The sequence below is a fragment of the Belonocnema kinseyi genome, chromosome 10 (assembly GCF_010883055.1).
Source record: "Belonocnema kinseyi isolate 2016_QV_RU_SX_M_011 chromosome 10, B_treatae_v1, whole genome shotgun sequence".
In the NCBI taxonomy this organism is placed as follows: domain Eukaryota; kingdom Metazoa; phylum Arthropoda; class Insecta; order Hymenoptera; family Cynipidae; genus Belonocnema; species Belonocnema kinseyi.
Genome location: NC_046666.1, coordinates 49,214,699 through 49,237,518, shown reverse-complemented (window position 1 = coordinate 49,237,518; position 22,820 = coordinate 49,214,699). Strand labels below are relative to the sequence as shown.

General features: G+C 26.3%; 1 protein-coding gene across 1 annotated transcript in view; it reads right to left on the bottom strand.

The window, feature by feature from the left end:
- The window catches only part of LOC117181110, a 278,930-nt gene that overhangs the window by 151,506 nt on the left and 104,604 nt on the right, over positions 1 to 22,820 (bottom strand). The window contains exon 2 of the mRNA XM_033373678.1: positions 9,966 to 10,137. Coding sequence (XP_033229569.1) covers positions 9,966 to 10,137 — 172 coding nt within the window. The remainder of the gene's footprint in view (positions 1 to 9,965; positions 10,138 to 22,820) is intronic.

Sequence of the window (22,820 nt, the reverse complement as noted above, 5' to 3'; positions counted from 1 at the left end):
GGTATCTCTTGAAATCCTTTAAAATTCCCTTGAGTTCTCTTCAAATGTTTCGAAATCTCTTTAACTACCTTAAAATCTTTTTAAATTCCTTTAAAACTAATAAGATACTTAAATTGTAAAAAAAAAGTTCTTTCCCATAAAATATTTATTATTTATTAGGGACAATAAGCCCTGGATTGTATGAAACAGAAAAAAATTGTGATATAATCGAGCTTAGAATACAAAAATGTGTGATTTTATTACAATTAATGCTCTAAAATGACCCCCAAAAATTTTGTTCCGGTATAATATGCAAAGGATTTTTTCTAAAGCATAAATAAAATATTCTTTACAATGAATAAATTTAAATATTCAAATCGAGTATAAAAATCTTGAATTTCGAAATAAAAATTGTTTATAGTGTAACGATTCTTATAGTATTTGAAAATCTATTTTGTGACTAAAATTCACTGAAAGTGACTAATTCAAATAATGTTTTTGTGAAATTAAAATAATTCAATAGAATTCTATGAAGATTATAAAAATTTAAGGAAAACTTGAATAAATAAATTTATTATAAATTCATAAGAATTGAGAGTTATTTCAAATAAACAATTCAAGTGAAAATCAAAAGAATTAAAATGAATTCGAAATCATCAAAAAAATTTCATTAATTTCAGTAAAATCGGAGTGCACGTAAATCGTAGAGGAATGTATTGGAATTCGAAATTTACAAAATCAAAATATCATTGAATTGGCTAAAATGGGAATGAACAGAATTCCGGGCAAATTCAACCGAATTTACGTGAATTGAAAAAGATTCAAGAAATAAAAAGAAACCAAATACATGAATAAAACGTGAGTAATTTTGAGGAATATAAAAGAAATGAGAAAAAATGCGATGAAATTTATAGATACAAGGTGAAATTTTATCAAATAAAATTGAATTGAAAGTAATTAAAAAATATTTTTAAAAATTATTAAATTAATTAAGTTTGAGATGAATTTAGAAAAATTCAAAGGAATTAAAAATAGTGTCATTGAATGCTTAAAAATTTAAATTGAGTTTAAAAGACTCCAGGGTAAAGTAAAAAAACGTTTAAAACACAAAACAAAATCTATTAAATTTTCTAGAATTGAGTGAGTTTATAATGAGTCAAGTAAATTCTAAAGAACGAAGGTTAAGTTAATATGAATTCATAATGAATTTCAAATGAATTTAATTTAATTGAAAAAAATTTTTAAGATGTAAGGTATTTCATTGACTTCAGTAGATATAGAGTGAATTTTTAAAAAATTAAGGGAATTCAAAAGAATTCTATGAAGTTGTTACAATTAAAAGATAAATATAAAAGAATTGAGGGTGCATTGAAAAGTCTTCAGGGAGAATTAAAAAATCAAGAATAAAAAAAAATGATTTGATTTCAAGAGGATTCCAAAAAATTTAGGATTTAATCAGAAGAATTAAAAGGAATTTAATAAAATTCAAAGAACATTAAAGTGATATTTTTATTTCTAAAAAGTTACTATAGTGATTCTATCTTTAAAAAGTGATTAAATGAGTGATGAAATAATTAATAAAGTAAGTGATTCCATTTTTTTATTAAAAAAGACGAAAAAAGTCATTTTTATTAATAACAGACGATTTCAACAAAAAAAGACGAAATTTTCAAGCAATTCTTATTTTCTATTAATAAAGACGAATTTTCAACAATATAAATAAAATTTCAATCAAATAGTTGAATTGGCAACTAAAAAAGATGGATTTTCAAACAAAAATTGAATTTTAATATTATTATTTCAAAGAATTTTTTTAGGCAAAAACAATTAATTACCAATCTAGCAAATTGATTTTTCAACCAAATAACGAAACCTAACTAAAAAGAATAATTTTCAACAAAGTACTCTTTTTCAACTAAAAAAAAAAAGATTAAGTTTTAGGTAAAAAACATTTTTATTTTTAATAAAAAAGAGTTGACTTCGACTAAAAAGATGAATTTTGAACCAAAAGAAGATTTATTTTATAATAATAAAGACGAAATGATCTCATCAGTGTAAGGTTCACTGACTGAATCAGTAATTTAGAATGATTTAAAGTATATGTGAATCTTTGAGATATAAACAATTTGTTTTTTATTTGTGAACTTTTTTAATTCAATATTTTATTTATCAACAGGTATGAATATTTTAAATTTATTTATCATGGAGAATATTTTCTTATTTTAGAAGAAATGCTGAGTATATTATTCCAGGAAAAAAAACTGTTGAGTGACCATTTTAGAATGTTAAATTAAGTTAAAAAATTAACAAATTATTTTCATGTTGAACTACTTTATTAAAAAAAATTTTTGTAAGATTCATAATTTTTGTTAAAAATTTAACTGTTTATTTGAATTTTAAATTTTTTAAATTTAAAAAATTTTTAATTTGTTAAAAATTTGTGTATTTTGTTCAAAATGTCTTCTTTTTTTGGAGGTGAACATTTTTTTTAATTTAAAATTTATCAATTTTGTTCAATATGAACTTTTTGTGTTAAAATTTCATATTTTCGGGTTTAAAATTCAAGTTTATTTAAAATAAAATTCGTTAAAAAAAATTTCAAATTCATTTTATTCTAAAAAAAATTTAACCATTTATATTCATTTTCTTGATAACAAAGAATATATGGCTTTTTTATGTGAAATTTGTTTTAAAACATCTAAAGAAAATTTAACCATTCATAATCATGGTTAAAAAAATAACTGTTTGTTGAAAAAGAAGCTTTTTTGTAGAAAATTCATATTTTCGGATTAAAAATTCAATTGTCTTGTGGAATATTTGTTCTTTTGGCTTGAAAATTAATCGCAATAACATTTTTGTCCTCGTATGTTGATTTTGTGATTGTAAGTATCTAAATTAAAATAAAAATTTTTATTTTATTTCATAAACATTAAAAATATTTATACGTATTCATATATATATTATAAATTTTCTGGGTATTTGTTAAAAAATAATATTTCTAGGTCCAAAATTCAACAGTTTGTTTGCAAGTTGGACTACTTAATTAAAAATTCATTTTTTGCTGTAAGATTCATAATTTTGGTTGAAAATTTAACTGTGTCTGCATTTTAACGATAATATTTCCAAGTTTTTCTTGCTTAATAAATTTTAGGGCTTGTTTCCCAATAAATAACCAATAGTTTCTAGAGGTGAGAGAATTTTGTAATCTTACATTTTTTCTGAATCGAAAACTAAAAGAACGTATTTTTAGATATAAAATAACCTATCAGAATCTATAAACAATTTATTTTAATAAAAGGAAATTGACGTCAGTAATTTTATACTGCAATCCAAATTTTTATTGGACAGCCTTGTTGAATAATTGAGTGCAAAATATAAAATCCCACTACCTAACAAAGTAATTTCTTTATAAGTTTATAACATCATTTCACTTAAGACCCTTTTTCATGTTTACCTTTCTTACCACACAATCAGCAAAACCGCAAACGATTTGACTGCTATGAAGAGTCGTTACGTAAGATTACGAGTAATTACCCATAACCCATGTCCCATAAGAGTAAAGAAAGCTGGAAATCAGCCATGATGCTCCACGGTTGGGGCCAGGATCCTGGGAGGGGAGTAGTGTTCAAGGCCGACCGGTTGGTCCCGCAAAGTGGGGTCTGTGAGTGGGGAGGGGGAACCGAAAGAGGCCCGGCGACGCGCCAGAAAACTGGTTATGCGCAATTTCCATGGCAGGAACGGCACAGGCCCCCATCACCGATAGTCGAAGCCAAGCGTGCCTCCGATAACAAGACAGGGTATGGCTTGTTAGTCGATTAAAGTTCAAACAATAATCTTGAAAATGCTCACCAATCACCTCTCGACAATTATTACCTCGTTCTGCTACATTCGAAAAATCGCAAATCTCCCTCTTTCCCTTTCTCAGGCTTTCGCCGACGACTCTACAACGATTTGCGATTTTTACTTCCATAAAGATCGAGTATCTAATTTTTATGTTTTAATTCTGTATTGTCAATACGCTTCTTCTTGAAAGTAATTTTTTACGAATGCTGATTTACTTTTAGGTTATTTTCTTTAAGGAAAGTGTGTGAAAGGGAAGGGGGTTCCTCCAATTATGTAAAATAACTTTTTTTATTTAATATAATAAGGCGATAAATTCCACTTTATTTATATTTTTAAATTATAATGTTAAAATTCATTAAATAAAAAACTAAAAACACATGCATATTTGGTCAAGGGAGGAGGCAACGATTTTTCTATGCTGTATTGTATGGTATACGTTTTTTTGTTAGAATTTCCTCTTTTTAGGTTGAAAATTCAACAATTTATTGAAAAGTTGAGTTACTTTAATTACGTCGAAGATTCAGAACTTTAGTTGAAAATTCGATTGTTTATTTGAAAATGAACTTTTTTGTTGATAATTGTTAGAAAATTCTATTTTTTTGTTGCTAAAAATTCATACTTTTGAGTTGAAAATATAAGTTTTTTGCGGAATATTTGTTTTTTGGGTTGGAAATTCAAATATTTTGTAGGAAATTCAATTGCTTGGTAAAAATTTCGCCTCTAGGAATTTAATTTTTTTCTATAATGAAAATTTAACAATTCCATTTTTTGTTAAAAATTAATCCTCTTCAGACTAAAAATACAACTATTTGGTTGAAAATGTATGTATTTTGTCGAACTATTATTTTTTGGGAATAAAACTTATTTTTTTAACTTAAAATTTAACTAATTGTTTGAACATGAACTTTTTTGTTGAAATTTCACATTTATGGTTGAAAATTCAACTGTTTTTTCGAAGTTTCGTTTTTCTTCAATTTGAAATTTATTTTATTTTAAAGAAAATTTAAACATTTCAATTTGGGTTAAAATTTTGTTGTTGTTAAAAAATTCGACTGGTTGAAAATGCATATGTTTTGGTTAAAAGTTTAACTAAATATTTGGTTGAAAATTGTTGTATGGGACAATAAAAACGAATTATTTTGGTGGGAACAAAGAATTTTCTTCAAAGGTTTCTTATATGAAAATTTTTATCGATATAACATTTTGTCTTGTATGTAGGTTCTATTATTGTCAGGAACTAAATTTCAATTGAGAAATTAATTGATTCAATTTCATAAAAATGTGGAATATTTATAGGTTTTCATGTATATCTTTTTTTACAAATTATCTAGGTAGTAGTTAAAAATTAATTTTTTTTTGGTTGAAAATTTAACAATTTGTTTGCAAGTGGAACTACTTTATTCGAAATTTATATTTTTTTCGTGTAAGATTCATAATTTTCCTTGAAAATTTAACTGTTTGTTTCAAAATAAACTTTTTTATTGAAAACTAATATTTTCGTTATAAAATTTTAACTGTTTATGGAATATTTGTTTTTTTTTTGCCTTGAAAATTCAGCAAGTTGGTAGAGAATTCAACAATTTGATAAAAAATACAACAGATTGGTAGAAAATTGGCTTTTCTTATTGAATTTTGATTTCAATGCAAATTTAACTATTTATTTTTAGTTATAAATTAATATTTCTTAGACTAAAAATGTAACTATTTGGTTCAAAATTAGCCTTTTTTGGTAGAAAATTAATTTTCTTGGTTGAATATTCAACAGTATGATTAAAAATTTATGCATTTTGTTGAATATTTCTTGTTTGGGTTGAAAGCGATTTTTTTACTCAAAATTCAATTATTTGATGTAAAATTAAATTTTTGTTAGAATTTCACATTTTCGGGTTGAAAACTCAACTGTTTTGTAGGAGATTCGTTTTTTATTTAAAAATTAGTTTAATTTTAACGAAAACCATTCCAATGATGTTTCTTTTTAGTTTAAAAATTTAACTACTTGAATGTAATTTACTATTTTTTTGGTTGCAATTTAAACTATTTGGTTAAAATCTTATATATAGGACAATAAAAATCGAATGTTTTTCTCGTAAACAAAGAACATATGGCTTTCTTATGTAAGATTTTTTGTAAAATGAACATTTTATCTCTGCCTGTAGATTTTTGTTTTCACAAAAATTAATAGATCGAAGAAGTTGAATTTTGTCGACTACTTAACTAGTCATAGATTCTTATAGAATATCAGTATACCCTAAATTCAATCTTTTTGGTCACAAATTTTGTTATTTGGTTAAGAATATAATTATTTTGTTAAAAAATCATTTTTTCTCAATTTAAAATTAATTTTGGTAATTAAAATTTCAACTTTTCCTTTTTTGTTTTAAAATTGATCTTTTTTAAATTAAAAATTCAACTATTTAGTAGAGGATTTAACTAATTTGTTAAAAAGTCGACTATTTTAAATAAATTCGACTGTTAAAAAAATGTAATCCTTTCTGATTGAAATATCAACTGTTTTTGATTTAAAATTAAAATATTTTTTATTTGGAATATCTACTATTAGGAAAGTTTTCAATTCATAAATTATATACCAAATCATATTTTGAAGAATCAAACAAAAGTTCAAGTAAAATAATAGTGTGATTACATTTTTATAGGCCAACGTATATTTTTTTAAATATTGTCTGGTGGTTTAACACTGATTTTTTAAAAATTCAATTTCGTACACCTAACAGCTTCTTAGCAAAAATTTTTTTTTTAATTGCTTGATTTTTGTAAAATGTCGAGTAAGAACAGGTCACGCAAGTGACTTTAAAAGGCGAGAGATTATATCCTCGAAATTGGAATGTAATGAAAGGCTTTTAGCGCGCCGCCTATACTCATATCTTGTAATTGACAGGTGACTCTACTTATCATCGTATCATCAAAAGAAAGGAGGTTCTTTCCAGTAGCCCAATGATATGGATGATATAACTGTTTTAAAAATTTTCATATCCGTGCTGATGGAGACTATGTAATACTGTAATAAGAACAGATTTTTTAAATAAAAAAATCAGGAAATTTACATCAATATAAACTTGCTAAAACGATTTTTAACTTGAGACCTTGAGGCCTTGAGGTTTTAACTTTCAAAATCGAATAACCGAATAATAGTTGAATAAATACATTTTGGCTAATCGGTCAAATAAATATATAATTTTAACTAAATAATCGAAATAGGGTCAACTTTAAATTATCCGTTTAAACGTCAATAAAATTAAAAGAAATAGTTTTGAATGTTTTTCCTAAGTACAGTGAGCTCCCACTTATTCCAAGTTTCTATCGCTCGGATATTCCAAGTAGCGAAGTCCCTTCACCTCCCCCCACTATCCCTGTACGGTCTCGACCGCGTCAGTGGCTGACCAATTGAAAAGAGGCCTGAACTTGGGAAGCCTTCGTTGGTTGCGAGGACGTGCATGTACTTGCAGTGCGCGCATCGATACAAGGCAGGGGGCCAATGACCGTCGCTTGATTGAATCACCTCACGACTCGCGGTGAAGGTGGGGGCCCCTGTAGACTTGGAATATCCGGATGGTTACGTTTCTCACCCTTGGAATGAGTGTGTGTCTACTGTAAATGGAAATTTCCGATATTTTACTGAACAAGTTTTTTTTTTAATTAAGAACTGTTATTTTATTAAATTGTTTTTCATTTTTTGCAGCACTGTCTCATGAAATGCGATTTAAATCCATTTTGAGTTTTCTTAAGAAATTTACAGTAAAAATTCTAAATTTTTTATTCGTTTACCCTTTATTCAATTTTACGGTTTCCATTTATAATATTCTAAATTTTTAGATAAATTTTCGATTTAAAAAAATCATTTTGAACAAAGAAACTAATTTTTGACTAATAAGTACAATTTTCAACAAAAAAAAAACTTTTACCTGAATAGATCAATCTTCATAAAATAAATTTATCAAAAAAATTTAACAAACAAATTTAACTTTCAAACAAGTAGCGGGATTTTCAACAAAAAAATATGAAATTTCAACGAAGAACATTAATTTTCTAGAAAAATAAACAAATTTTATACAAACTACAAAAATTTTATAGCAAAAATTTGAGTTTCAAACTAAAAGCAGATTAATTTTCAATTTTAAAAAACAACAGTTATTAACAAAACAGCAACTAAAAAAGATGAATTCTCAACTAAAAGTTTCGTAATATTCGATTTTTTTTTTAACAAACAAATTTTTATTTTATGTAAAAAATGGTGGAATTTAACCAGAAAAAATGAATTTTCAATAAGAAATGAATAATTAACAGAGTCATAGTTAAATCCTTAACCAAATAGTTAAATATTGAACTAAAAAATAGCCATTTTCACAAGAAGTAGCATAATTGAATCCTAAATTAAAAACCTTAATTTTCAACAAATTAAATTAAATTTTAACCATATAATGAAATTTTTAGTCAAAAATAAGAAATCTCTCTACGAAAAAGATTACTTTTCTGCCAAAACAAAAATTTTCAACAAAATAAATTTCTCTAGGCTAAAAGAGATCAATTTTGAACTAAAAATGAAATAAATACATTTTCAGTTTAAAAATTTAAAAAAAAACGAATTTTTTACAAAGTAGTTGAATTTTCTTCCAAAAAGATGACTTTTAAACCACAAAGATTTATTTCCTACCAATAAAGGCAATTTGATAAATAATTTTTAAATCAGTAACGTCCACTGGCTGAATCAGTAAATTAAAATGTACTATGCTTCAACAATCATTAAATAAATTAGTAATTAAAAATGACGTAAAGTCATTTATTGAAAATTACGAGAAATTTAATTAAGAATCTTAATTAAGAAATAATTTTACTATTTTATTAGATCAGACAAATAAGTCACTTCTATTGACTGCAATGCAATAATTTAGTATAAATAACTTTTTTTAGTCAAAGCATGCTGGATTTATTTAATCAGGCAAGTTTAGACTGAGTTACCTTTTCAGTCAACAAATTAAGAAAAAATTAAAAATCGCATTTGTTCCTATTCAAAATATAAACATGAAATTTATATACATACAGAATTATTCCCTTTTACATCCTAATTATTGTACATGTATGATTCATTCAAAAAATATAAACTCTTTCTTAAGAAAAAAAAAATTTTATTTTTCAATCAAATTTGTTGAATATAATACGTATAGTTAAAAATAGTTATATTCTTCTAAGAAATTAGCCAATAAATGAAATCAAGAGATGAAAATACAAAACGACTTTGAAGGAAGCAAGAAACTGCTTTATAAAAAAAATGAAAGGAAACAAAAGTACAAAATTTATACTTTTGTAAATTTTGTAATTAATTTTATACATGGAATTTAGGTTAATTAAATTCTATAGTGTGGAATTAAAAAAAATTGAAAACTAAAAAGAATGAAAATTAGAAACCATAACGCCAATTAAAAAAACTTCTTTACCATTATGATACTCAGATCTATAATTTTGTTCTGTTCTTAATTTTTTAAACTTTTAATTAAAGATTGACCCATTCAACTCATCAGTAAGGCAATTCGAGTCTTATGATCAAAAAAATTAATTAATTAAAAACAGAATAAAAATTCAAATTATAGATCTTAACGTCATTTGAAAAAATCTTTTTTACTATTATGATACTTGGGTCTATAATTTTTATATATATTTTTAAATTTTTATTTAAAAATGGACCCACTGGACTCATCAGTATTTCAATCCAAGCCAGTGACGCCTTATGCACTTTAGAATTTAATTCACCCCATTATGCTGTATATTTTAAAATAATTTTGGTAACTTTTGTAAATTTTTTAATTACGAAAATAAAATTAAAAAAAAATTATGAACGAAACGCATTAGGTTTCCTATGATTCAAAAATAAATAAAAAATATATTTTCGTCAATTAAAAAAAAAAATAAAAACAGACTGAAAAATAACAATTATAGACCCTAATGCCAAATGAAAAAATATTCTTCACAATTATAATAATTGGACTCGATTATTATAATTATAAAACAAATCTACTTGGCATTAAAATAGGGGTCTATAATTTTTATTTTTGTTCTCTTTTTAATGAAAAACACTATCTTTCGAAAACCTAAACAAGTTGTCATTTAACAAAATATTGAAAATATTTTACCTGATATATGTCGATGAGTTTCACCCGGTAGATACGGAGGATAGAGACCAGACATGTATATAGATATGTGCGGTATCTCTACAGCACGGCCAATGGGGTTTGAATGGCCGTGATAAAATGGTATGGCTTCCGAATGTTGACTAAACTGCATCCATTGCAAGAGGAAAGCCAACTGGAAAATAACAACATAGCGTGATGTATGGCATGTGATAGTATGCGTGCAATATCTTGGCGAAAGTAATTTCCTTTTTTTTAAGAGGTAATTTAACTACTTGCAAATTTTATCGTACCCTTTTAAGCACTTGGTAAAATCGCAATACATTCTCATATTAATGTATAGAATTCCTGAAAATAAACCCAAGAATGCAACGACCAAATTTAGACAACCACCATAAAATGCTCCTATTGTGATTTGAAAAAAGATGTTTTTTTCTGAAAAAGGAAAAAAAAATTAATAAAAAAGAGGAAAGAAATTAAAAAAAGAGAAGGAAGGGGACTTTATTGGAAGTTAAATAGGATTTTGAATTTAATTTTAATCTAATTTAAATTTCTGGAATTTTTACATTATCATATTAACGATGATTTTATCACAATAGGTAATCATAATAGTCTTAGTCATTATTAATTAAAAGTTTATTTTTATGAAAAAAAAAACAAGTTTTCAACGGCTAAATTTTCAACTCTTATAATATGCAAATAAAAAAGATAAATAAATATGCAAATAAAAACAAAAATTTTTAACACAATAAAAGCGAATTTTTAAAAAAATAGTTCAATCTTCAACTAAGAAGATTAATTCTCTACAAAGTCGAATTTTCATTATTTAACCAAAAAGTTTAATTTTTAACTGAAAAAAAAGAATCATTTTCAATAAAAAAAACTAATTTTCAACCAAAGTCATGAATTTTCAAATGAAATAAATAATCATAAAAAAATTGTAACAAAGCAGTTCAGCTTTCAACTAAGTAGTTAAGTTTTCAAACTAAACAAAAATTTTAGCGCACAGAACATTAATTTTCTAACAAAAAAGATCAATTTTTAATAAAAAACATAATTTTTTAAACAAATAGTTGAATTTGCACATAAAAAATAAACTTTCAACAAAAAGGGAATACATAAACTTTCAGTTAAAAAATTAATTTTCAAAGAAAAAAATGTTCAAAATAGTTAAATATCCAACCAAAGAAATTAATATTCAAATAAAATGATAAATTTTCAACAAAAACAAAATTATTTACAAAACAGCTCCACTTTTAACCACGTAGTTGAAATTTAAAAAAAAATGAATTTTCCGACAAAAAGATTAATTTTCTATAAAAACAAGCGAATATTTCACAAAACATGTAACAATATTTAAACCAAGAAAATTGCAGTATTATATAAAAAACCAGTTAATATTTCAACCAAAAAATATTTTAATTTTAAATAAAAAACAGTTGAATTTAACCAAAAAGATCAATTTTGAGACAGAAAGATTTATTTTGAACTATCAAATAGAATTTTCAAAAACAAAATACGTAAAAATAAAGTTAAGCAAATTAATTTTAAACCATAAAAACTACGAATTCTGAATAAAAAATTTTAAACTCCAACAAAAAAAAAACGAATTTTCAACAAAATATTACAATTCTCAACCAAGAAAATAAATTTTCAACTAAAATGATCAATAATTAAACAAAATAATAAAATTTTAACAAAGCAGTATTAGTTAATATTTCCACCAGGAAAGATTCCAATTTTTAATAAGAGACAATTGCTTTATGTACGAAAAATATTAATTTTGAATTTTAAAAAACAGTTGAATTTAACGAAAAAGACGAATTTTCAACAGAAATTATTTATTTATACCGATAAAAACAAATTTTCAACATAATGCATCCATTTTCAACTAAATAGTTGAAGTTTCAAACTTAAAAAAAAAATTTTAATTTTTAATCACACAGATAAGTTTTCAAGGAAAATGAAAAATTAAAAAAAAATAAATGGAATTCCTAACAAAGTGGTTCAACCGAAAAAATTAAACTGAAAAATTTTTTCACGGAATAAAATAATTTTCAACCAAGTAGATTAATTTTTTATAAAAAAAAGTAGGAATTTTCAACACAGTATAAAAATTTTCTACTGAAAAACATAAATTTTGAACAAAATAAAATTTTTTTAACAAAATAGTTACATTTTCCATGAAATATATGAATATTTCAAATAAAATTATGAATAATATTTAACCAGAAGAATGCATTTTCATCACAGAAATTCAAATTAGTAAAATAATTTTTAAAAAACGACTACTAAATTTTCCGCCAAATCGAATAATTGTGTATTAACAAAGACAAGTTTTCAACAAATTACGGGAATTTTCAACCCCATATTTAAATTTGCAACTGAAAAAGTTCAATTTTAAACAAAACATTTATTAATTAAAGCTTCTATTCATAAAATTAATTTTCAATCAAGAAGAAACTAATTTTCAAGAAAATAGTTACATTTCAAATCAAAGAGATGAATTTTCAACTCAATGGATTAATTTTCTACAAAAAATACAAGAATTTTAAACAAAATATTTACTTCTCTCAAATTATTATTTCGCCACGAACAAGAATTTCTTAACAAAAATGAAGAATTTTCTGCAGGAAATTTCAACCAAAGAGTTAGATTTGCAACTTAAAAATATCAAATTTAACCAGAAATTGAATACTCAAATTTTCAGTTAAAGACGTTAAACTTCAACAACAAAAATTAATTTAAAAAAAAAGTTAATTTTTTAACCAGAGGTGCATTTTTAACCAAGAAGATTTATTTTCTACCAATAAAGACGAATTTTGAACAAAATTATCAAATTACAATCGATTGGTTGAGTTCTTAACTAAAGTGATAATGAATTTTCTAAACAACAGTTAAATTTTTAATAAAAGAAGATTATTCCTCACAAAAAATGTAATGGTTGATATCTTAACAAAAATATATTTTTAATATAAAGCAGTTGATTTCGAACTAAGGAGATTTATTTTCTACCGATAAAGACTAATTAATTTTTTTATCCAGTAAAGTTCACTGGTGAAATCAGTAATCTTGAATGATCTAAAAAGTATCTTTATTTTCTGAAATCAGTATTTCTAAATGACGCAATCATTTATTTAATTTTAAATTTGACGTTTAATATTTGACATATCTGTCAAATCATATTTGATTCACTCAACAATATTTACTGATTCATCTATTAAAACGACTGTTTTGTCAGAAGATATGAATGATTCTTCAATAAAAACATGAAACCATTCTTATAAAGTTTGTAGCATCTCATTTTAAACAATAACAATTTTCATTGTGACTAAAATTTTTTTCATGTCTCATTTTTGTAACATCTCTTCCTTTTATGCTTCGTTGTACTTGTATGAACATTTTTTCCTTAATGTGTAGAATTCCTAAAAACAAAACCAAGAATTCAACCACCAAATAAAAAATGACCATCATTATTATCAAATCAGAATAAAAAAACATTTGTAAAAAAATAATCAACAACGTTTCGGCACTCATAGAGCACCTTAATCAAGGCAAAGCAAATCAAAAATAAAAAAATTCGAGCAGACAGGCACAGCAACGAAACAACGGTGCTCTTTCCCTGACACCGGCGAATCAAGAAATGATTTCTTTTTTGACTTTATTCTCAGGTGTCAGGGGGAGAGCATTGTGGTTTCGTTGCTGTTCCTGCCTGCTTGAATTTTATTTTTTTTTTACCTTGATAAGGGTGCTGTATGAGTGCCGAGACGTTGGTGTTTATTTTTACAAATGATTTTTATAATAATTTCATAATAATAAAAATAGAAAAAGACGAAAAAATAAATCAAATTTGAAAAGGCAGGAGCAACAACGAAACCACGGTGCTCTCTTCCTGACACCCACGAATTAATACTTGATTTCTTTTTTGACTTGATTCTCGGGTGTAAGGGAGAGAGTATCGTGGTTTCGTTGCTGTTCCTTCTACTAAAGAGATGAATTTGAAACTAAAATAATTATCCTTTTAAAAAACTGAATTTTGAACAATATAGATTAATTCAACCAACAACATGATGAATAAGAGTATAAACTTTTTTATTTCTTTCGACTGTTTTATTTGTATTATTATCAAATCACAATAAAGATCGTTTGTCAACAAATTATTACGAACGCTTCGGCACTTATACAGCATGCTTATCAAGGCAAAAAAAGTGTGAGCAGGCAGGAACAGAAGCGAAGAGAGCATCGTGGTTTCGTTGCTGTTCCGGCCTGCTCGAATTTTATTTATTTTTTTGCCTTGATAAGGGTGCTGTATGAGTGCTGAGACATTGGAGTTTATTTTGACAAATGTTTTTTTATTGTGATTTGATAATAATGAAAAGACGAAAGATAAAAAGTTGATTTTAATCTCATTTAAATTTCTTAATTGTTAATTTTTTTCTCAGAAAAGTTCTGCGCCACTGCACAGCTTGTTTATTTCTTACACGTTGTCCACTTCTCCTGAAGCCGATTTAATGGTAAAATCACTATCCTGCATTCGAGTTCCTAGTTGAGCTCAGACGCTATTAGCCTATTTCCCGGGAGGTTTTATCTTCGTGCATTATCTTAGAAGCGTAGGTTCTAGCGTCCCGGTGGAAGAGCAGACTTGCTCGAGCGAAATCGATTTGCCGCGGGGACGAGGGTGCAATCGATATTCCCGGTGATATCCGGCGACTAGATAGGTAGGTAAGCGACAAATTGACTGCTTTTATCGAGCTTTAGCCACGTAATAAAATGCTTCGAATAAGTGCCAGAGAAGGTCTGAAAAAAAAGATTTAAAAAATCGGTTGATCATCGGTCGACATAACATACATGTCCAGGCCAGTCCAGGACTCAGTGCCGGGGCACGTCGCCGCTATTACGCGATGTGTCGGCAATTTGCGGATCGACGATCGGCCCATAACTCGATACCGCCAATCGTGAATTAATCAGAGACCATCCTCGCATCAGCAGGTGAGTCTCGACGTCAAGCGTTTAGCTTTATCGAGTTCGAGGGAAAAGATACGCGATTAAATTCTTCAAGGAAATGATGCATGTCTCAGATGAGTTCAATTATCTCGGGCAAATTGTAAATATTAAAAGAAAGGTGAAAATTTCTTTTGATAATTTAAAATTGTCAAAACGAATTTTCTACCAAATAGTTTTTTTTACGAAATTATTCAACTTTCAAAACGAAATGACGGTTTTTCTATACAAAACAGTTGACTTAACACAAAATATGAAAATTTGATAAAAAGGTTAATCTTCTAAAAAAAAATACGAAAAGAAATACAAGAACTTTTAACCAAAAATAGGAATTTTTAACTAAAAAAGATAAATTTTTTAACAAGAAAGTTTATTTACTACCAAAAAAGACCAAATTTATAAAATTCGAGAATCCTCAGCCAAAAAGTGGAAGTTTTATGAAAGAATGAAAACCCTCTTTTTTCGATTCTTAAAAAAGTAATTCAACTTTAAAACATAGTTGCTAATTTTTTAACCAAGAAGATCAATTTTAAATCAAAAAGATTTATTTTCTACCCAAATACCGATTTTTTAACAACATTCAAGTGTTCTCAACCAAAAAAGTTCTACCAAATAGTTGATTTCTTTTTACTAAATTATTGAATTTTCAAGATGAAAGCACGAATTTTCTATACAAAACAGTTCAATTATCGAATAAAAAATATTAAATTTTGATCAAATGTTAATTTTATACCAAAAAAAGACGAATTTCCAAAGAAATAAAGAACTCTCAATAAAAAAAAAGAAGAAATTTCAACTAAACAGTTTAATTTCCAACTGAAGAGATGAATTTTTAACTAAAATTTTGAATCGTCAACCAAAAAATGAATTTTTAAGGAAGAAAAACTTGTTGTTTTAGTTTTTTAAAAAGTATCGAATTTTCGACGCAAAAAAGTTTAATTATCGAATAAAAAATATGAAATTTTGATACAAAAGTTGATTTTCAACCAAATTCATTTTTAAGAAAGTAGTTCAACTTTAAACCCTAGTTGATACATTTTTGACTAACATTATGCATTTTTAAACAACAGTTATTTTTCTACCGAAAAAAACACAAATTTTAATGAAAAGTCAAGAATTTTTAATATAAAAGTAGAATTTTCAACTAAAAAAGGTTAATTTTTAAGCAAAAAGATTAATTCCGTATGAAAAAAAAACGAATTTTCAATAAAGCTCCAGAATTCTTAACCAAAAAGTTGAATTTAAAAAATTTCATTTTTAAACAAAAGGATTAATTAACTACCCAAAAAGAAAAATTTTCAATAAAATTTCGGAACACTCAACAAAAAGTTGAATTTTTACAAATAAAGAAAAAACATTTTTTTTATTTTTAAGAAAGTAGTTCAACTTTAAAACCTAGTTTCTAAATTTTTAACCAAAAAAATGAATTTTGCACAAAAAAAAAGATTCATTTTTTATCGAAAAACCAATTTTTTAAACAAAATTCAAGAATTCTTAACCAAAAACTTCTACCAAATAGTTGTTTTACTAAATTATTGAACTTCCAAGATGAAATGACAAATTTTCTATACACAAAAGGTTAATTATCAAATAAAAAATATGAAATTTTGATACAAAAGCTAAATTTCTACGAAAACAGACGAATTTCTAAAGAAATACAAGAACTCTCAAACCAAAAGTTCAATTTTCAACTACATTAATTTCCAACAACAACAGAAATAATTTTTAACAAAATAGTTCAATATTAACAAAAAAATTATTTTTTACTTGAAAAAGACCCATTTTCAACCACAAATAAAATAGCTAAATTTTCAATTATCCAAGTAATTTTTTAAAACAAAAATGAATTTTCAAGAAAACAGTTCAATTTACAACCAAAGAGATGAATTTTTAACTAAAAATTTAATTCGTCAACCAAAAAATGCGTTTTTGAGAAAGATGAAATTTCTCTTAAAACAGATGAATTTTTAATTGAAGCAAAAGTTTATTTTTCATCCAGAAAACATTTTAGTTCTCTTTGCACCATCAAAATCTTAAATAAAAAAAAAGAAACATTGAAATTTTTGACAACATAGTTAAATGCTGTACAATTATTATTATTTAATTTTATATAGTAAATTCTTCAAAAAAATAATTATTTTCCAATGGTGATCTCAAAATAGAACTTACTGACACCCCACTATCCTATATTATAGCAACCCTGGGAGAGACATCAACCAAGGGAACCACATCCATTGATCATATCTACCCTATCAAAAAACAAATGGTCTATTATACCAAACTCATCCTCATATTTTTATAAACCTGCTAGTTTACTATATAAAATATGGCAATGGCAATAATCCTCATCCAGAAATCAGTAATTAGATTTACTGTTTTCACCAATTAACACAGATTTCAAAATTTTATATTAACAAAAAAATTACATTTGAAAAATATAATCACAAATTAGATGAATCAGGAATCAAACAATCAAAACAAAAATAGAAGAACCGATCGATAATTTATTTAATCGATCGTGACCAGAATCTCGTTTTCTCACCAGATTTTTTCACAACGGAAATTTTTATTAACAAATTGAAAACGACAAATTAAATTTCAGTGTTTTTAATACATTTCATATAAATATTTTCAGTTTTATAACAAAAAATGTTTTTTTAAAAGAATGTTGTAATTTTTCAATTTGTAAAATTAATTTCATGAGGAAATTGAGAAAGATGTTAATAATTTTCAAATAAAATTAAAAAAATAATCCAAAACTTAACGGAATTTCAAAAAATTAAAGACAAATTTGAAGTGATTAAAAAAAATGTAAGAGAATACTTAAGGTTTCAAAAAAATTCAAACAAAATGTAGATTCTTGAAGAATTCGAAGAAAGAATTTAATACTCTTTTAAGCATTTTGATATTTTTAAGAGAATAAGTAAATTTGCTTAAGATTTGTAGGAAATTTTTTCATGTTTTTTTTATACAAAATCAATTTAAAGTTTTTCAAATCATTTAAAATGATTTGATGAATTGATGAAAAAGTATCTGGAAGACTGTGAGGTAAGTTTTTAAAGATTTCTTCTAAATTTACAAAATACAGACTCACATTTTTTTAAATTTGCAGAGTTTAAAAAAAAATTGTAGGAAAAACTCGATTAAGCTTGAAAAATATATAGAAGTTTTAGAAAGGGTCAAAAATAATTTTAAGCTTGGAGAGATTTAAACAAGTAGATTTTGGAAGGTTTTGCAATAAAATTTAGAATTTTTTTAAGGATTTTGAAAAGTTTTAAGAGCACAAAAAAACTTTCTTAAAGTTCCACGGAAAATTTGAAAAGATTTTTCAATTTTAAAAATTAATTTGGAGAGAAAATTTAGAAAAATTTCAAAACATTTTAATTAATTTTGTAAAATTTTTAAAGAAAATGTAGAAGTTTTTTAAGCCAAATTTTCGAAATTTCCAAGAATATAAAATTGTAGAATATATATTCCAATAAGTTTGAAAGATATTTATAAGTTGGTTCAAAATTTATCTTTTTAAGTTGAAGATTTAAATACTTGGTTAAAAATGCCGGTATTTTATTGATAATTCGAAATTTGTTGGAGAGTATTTATTCTTCTAGGCGAATAATTCCTTTTTTTGGTTTAAAATTTCTGTAAAAATTCAAATATTTGGTTGAAAATGTGCCTTGTTTTTTTTTAAAATTAAGTGATTTACTGAAATTTTATTCATTCTATTTTTAGATGAAATTTTATCAATTTTCGGTTGGTAGAAAATTTATCTTTTCAGTTAAAAATTAATTTATCCGGTTGAAATTTAAACTTTTATAGTGGAAGGTTTATCATTTTGGTTAAAAATTCACTCAAATTATTTAATTTTTTGTGGAAAATTTCACTTTTTGCATAGAAATTTGATCTTTTTTGCTAAAAAATGTTCTGTTTTGCAGAAAAATGAACTTTTCTACTTTTTGTTTTTATAAAAAATTCATCTTTTAGCTTAAAAATCTTACTATTTTGTCAAAAATTCATATTTTTGGTTAAAAATCCATCGCCGGGAATAAAAATGCACTTTTTTGGCTGAAAATTCGTTTCTTTTTAGTCAAAAATTAAGTTTTTTTTAACCAAAGTTGTAACTATTCCATTTTTTCTTAAAAGTATACTTTTAGTTGAAAACTAATTAATTGTGGAAAACTCGTTTTTTAAAATATATTTTTCTGACTGTAAATTAAAGTATTCTAGTTTTGCTTTGTAAATTATATTTTCTAGTTTAAAATGTATACATTTTATTCAAACTTTCTTTTTTTTGGTAGAAAATTCACCTTTTGGCCTTAAATTGAATTATTTTGTTGAGAATTCACTTGTTCGGTTGAAAATGGATTGTCTTAACTGAAAATTTAAGTATTATATTTTTTGTTAAAGAATATTTTTTTGCGGGTGAGAAAAAAACTATTTTGTTGAAATTCTGTTGTTTCTTTTTTAATTAAAGAAATTTTTTCATTGAAAATATATTTTTCTAAAATTTTAACTATTCTAATTTTTGTTAAAAGTTTATCCTTTTTAGGTAAAATTTCTTCTATACTTTCCTGATAATGAGTTTCTTTTAATAGAAAATTAATCTTTTGAGTTGAAAATTTAACGCACTATTTTTTCACAAAATTATATTTTGGTACAAGATTCATCGTTTTAGTTAAAAATTCATTTCTTAGGTTCAAAATATATCTTTTAGAATTGAAAACTCAACTAAAAAGAGTTTAAAATGTATTCAAAAACAAAAATTTGTTTTTGTTAATATTATTAATCTTCTAGATGTATAGATGGTTTTATACCTAGAAGAATTGAACAATTTGGATGTATCAACCCTGAATAAGGTACTGTTTATTGCCAATAATATGTTTTCTATTACTTTAACTTATTTTACCATTTAAATTAAGCGCCCTTTCCAATTTGAAGCGATACATTTTTCCGCGAAATTTAAATAATCTAATAATTATTAATAAAGATCGAAAATAAAATTGTTTAAATCCTATTTGAAAATTCTCATTAAATTCTCAAAGCACATAAATTTCGAACATATTCTCAAGCATATTCTGATGCTTGCCAGAATTTCTCACTATGCACGAAAAATTGGTTTTAGAATATGTTTCGAAACCGAACGAGACCGAGAAAAATATTTGAAAGCCCCGTATCGAAATGCAGCCCCACATATCCTTGTCGGCCATTGATGACATCGCCCTACTTCAGAACAGAACATTTTCCCGCCTCCGAGTAAACATCAGGGATCAACTCTCCCCCAATGCCGGATCAAAAGCTGCCGGATGATTACGATTGCGTAGCGATTGTCATGGTCAGGGATTCTCATCGTGGAAACTTCCTCCCACACAGGATGCTAGGACAATCAGAGCACAATCGTAAATATGCAGATGACAGAAGATAATCCGGATCTACGGCCGTGGTGGAAACGTGTAGGTCTGTAGGATTAAGTTTGTTTGTCGCCTTCGTATTCGTAACATTCGAGGCTGGTTTGTCGCCTCGAGGAGTGTAAAGTTAACTTAAGCAAGGGACAAGAAGAAGGGTCGGTCGGTCTTCCCCTCTGTCCGGAGATGAATGTCCGCTCAGGGAACCCCGCGGGATGCGGCGATAGAACAGGGGAGGACCTTCAACAAAATGTTGGAAGGGGAAGATGAATGTTCTCGACCCCGTCCTTCCAGCCGGTTTCCGACCCTCCAAACTCAAGAAACGGCGGCCATAATGCCTCGATGCACCACCATCCCCGTTCTACCCGACCTAGCGTCCTCCTCCAATTTAAGTCTTAATAAGGCTTGCACCGGCTCTATTCTAATCCCCGAGACGGTGCCTTATTATCATAATAGGCGAGCCGTGTCCTCCAAACAGCGGCGCGACACGAGAAAACGGCTCTCGTGATTCCTAAATGGCCACCGTATCGCTGATCGCTTCTATTACTTTTGCCAAGTGGAAACTCAAAAGCTCTACCAACGGTTTGCATAACCTTTTCTCGCGAGCTCTTCAACTTCAGAGAAAATAATCGATCGAGGGACTGCTCACTGAGAAATTTCGGATTGCTGCACTGGAAATCTAAGGAGGACTCTCCATGTAGAAATTCAAATCGGGAACTAGTCTGGTTCCCAACCATTCGATCCCACTTAAATTCGGGGGCTAGTCGGGTCGTCTGGCTAGCCCCCGACCAGTAGCGTCACGGTGGATTAGTCGGGGGCTAGTCAGGTGACCCGACTTGTCATAGTCGGGGCCTGATCGGGTACTAGTAGGGGTCATATGATAATACATCCGCGTGGAATATTAACCGAACTCCCCAAAATTTGTGGAACATCCCCTAAAAGTTTGTCAAAATACTTATTATTTACGGAAAGCTCCATAAACTTTTTTGAAACAATTAAAAGTTCTCAACTTTACCCAAGATTTAATGGGGAACATATCCTACGCTTAAAAATACATAAATTTATGTAACTAAAATTCCCCAAAATTTGTGGAATATTAATTTTTTTTAAAAAACTTCAGCTGGAAGGCAACAATGGAAGAGCTTCGCCCTGTCAAAACACTTTACCTTATTTTTTGCCGCTGGGAACCCTTCGAAACTTCACGCTAAAATTGAGATTTATGAAATTAAATAATGAATTTTTAGTATTCGTTACTTTAATTTAGTTGAATAAAATATTTAATGCAATTGTGATTTTTTATACTCACAATTTAAATTCTATACAAATTGCTTTGTTTATATATAATTTAAATCCTAATTTTTAAATTAAATTAAAAAGTGGCAAGAATTTCACGAGACTTTGAGTTTCTAATACCTAATATTAAAAAACATAATCAATTTTAAAATCCATAATAAAATTTTTTCAATATAAAAAGTTAAAAAAATTGTTAAATTGACTCAAATAATTTATTATATCATTATATTTAACAGATGCAAAAAATAAATAAATTACCACTTTTAAGATTGGTTAATACCAATGCAAATAATTTTTCGCATTCAGTTGCGATAGCAACTGATTACTTTAAAAGCTTTTCGAATTATTTAATTTGAAATCTTTATCATTTACAAAATTTACATTATGAGATATAAAAATGATGAAAAATTAATTTTTTATCGTAGAAGAAAAATGTGTGGGTATCAATTTTAATATTTTTTTAAATGTAATACAAGTTTTTTATCCTACAACTTAAGGAGCTTTGACTTTGAAACATTCTATATACTTTAAAGTGGTATGCAATTAAGAATTAGTTTTATTTAAAAGCTTTCATATAATTTCAATTCCTTTCAATTTTAACTAATAAATTCTTGAAGTTTTTAATTTTTTCTATTTTCAAACCCTAATTCTGAAATAATTTTATTTACAGATTCTCGATTAAAAACAGCTCTTAAATTTTAAACGCCTTGAATTTATTTTTGACTACTTATTTTTATTATTATTAGTTTTTTAAAAATTATTTAGTATTATTAATGTCGAAAACATTAATTTGTAAACAATTATTATCGGCAATAATTGCTTAGTTCGAATATTTTAAATAAAATACTTTGTTTTTCAAGCTCTTTCAAGTTATACCAGATAAAAGGGTTCTCCGATCCTTCCCAACTAGGATTTTTGTTCAAAGAAGTCATAAATTTCCTTTCATTTTCCCGTCGAAAAAAAATTGGTAGATCTTGAATAAGGTCGAGCAATCCTGGGTCACGCTGCACCTGTGGTGTGGAGACTCTTGGTTTAAAGAAATCATAAAATTTATCAACTTATTATCAATGTTGCTGAAATTGTCATGAAGTTTCCAACTAAAAAGACTGGCATTGAAAAAACCGATTGTTTCTGCCGACAAATGGCCGTATAATGCATTCATTCA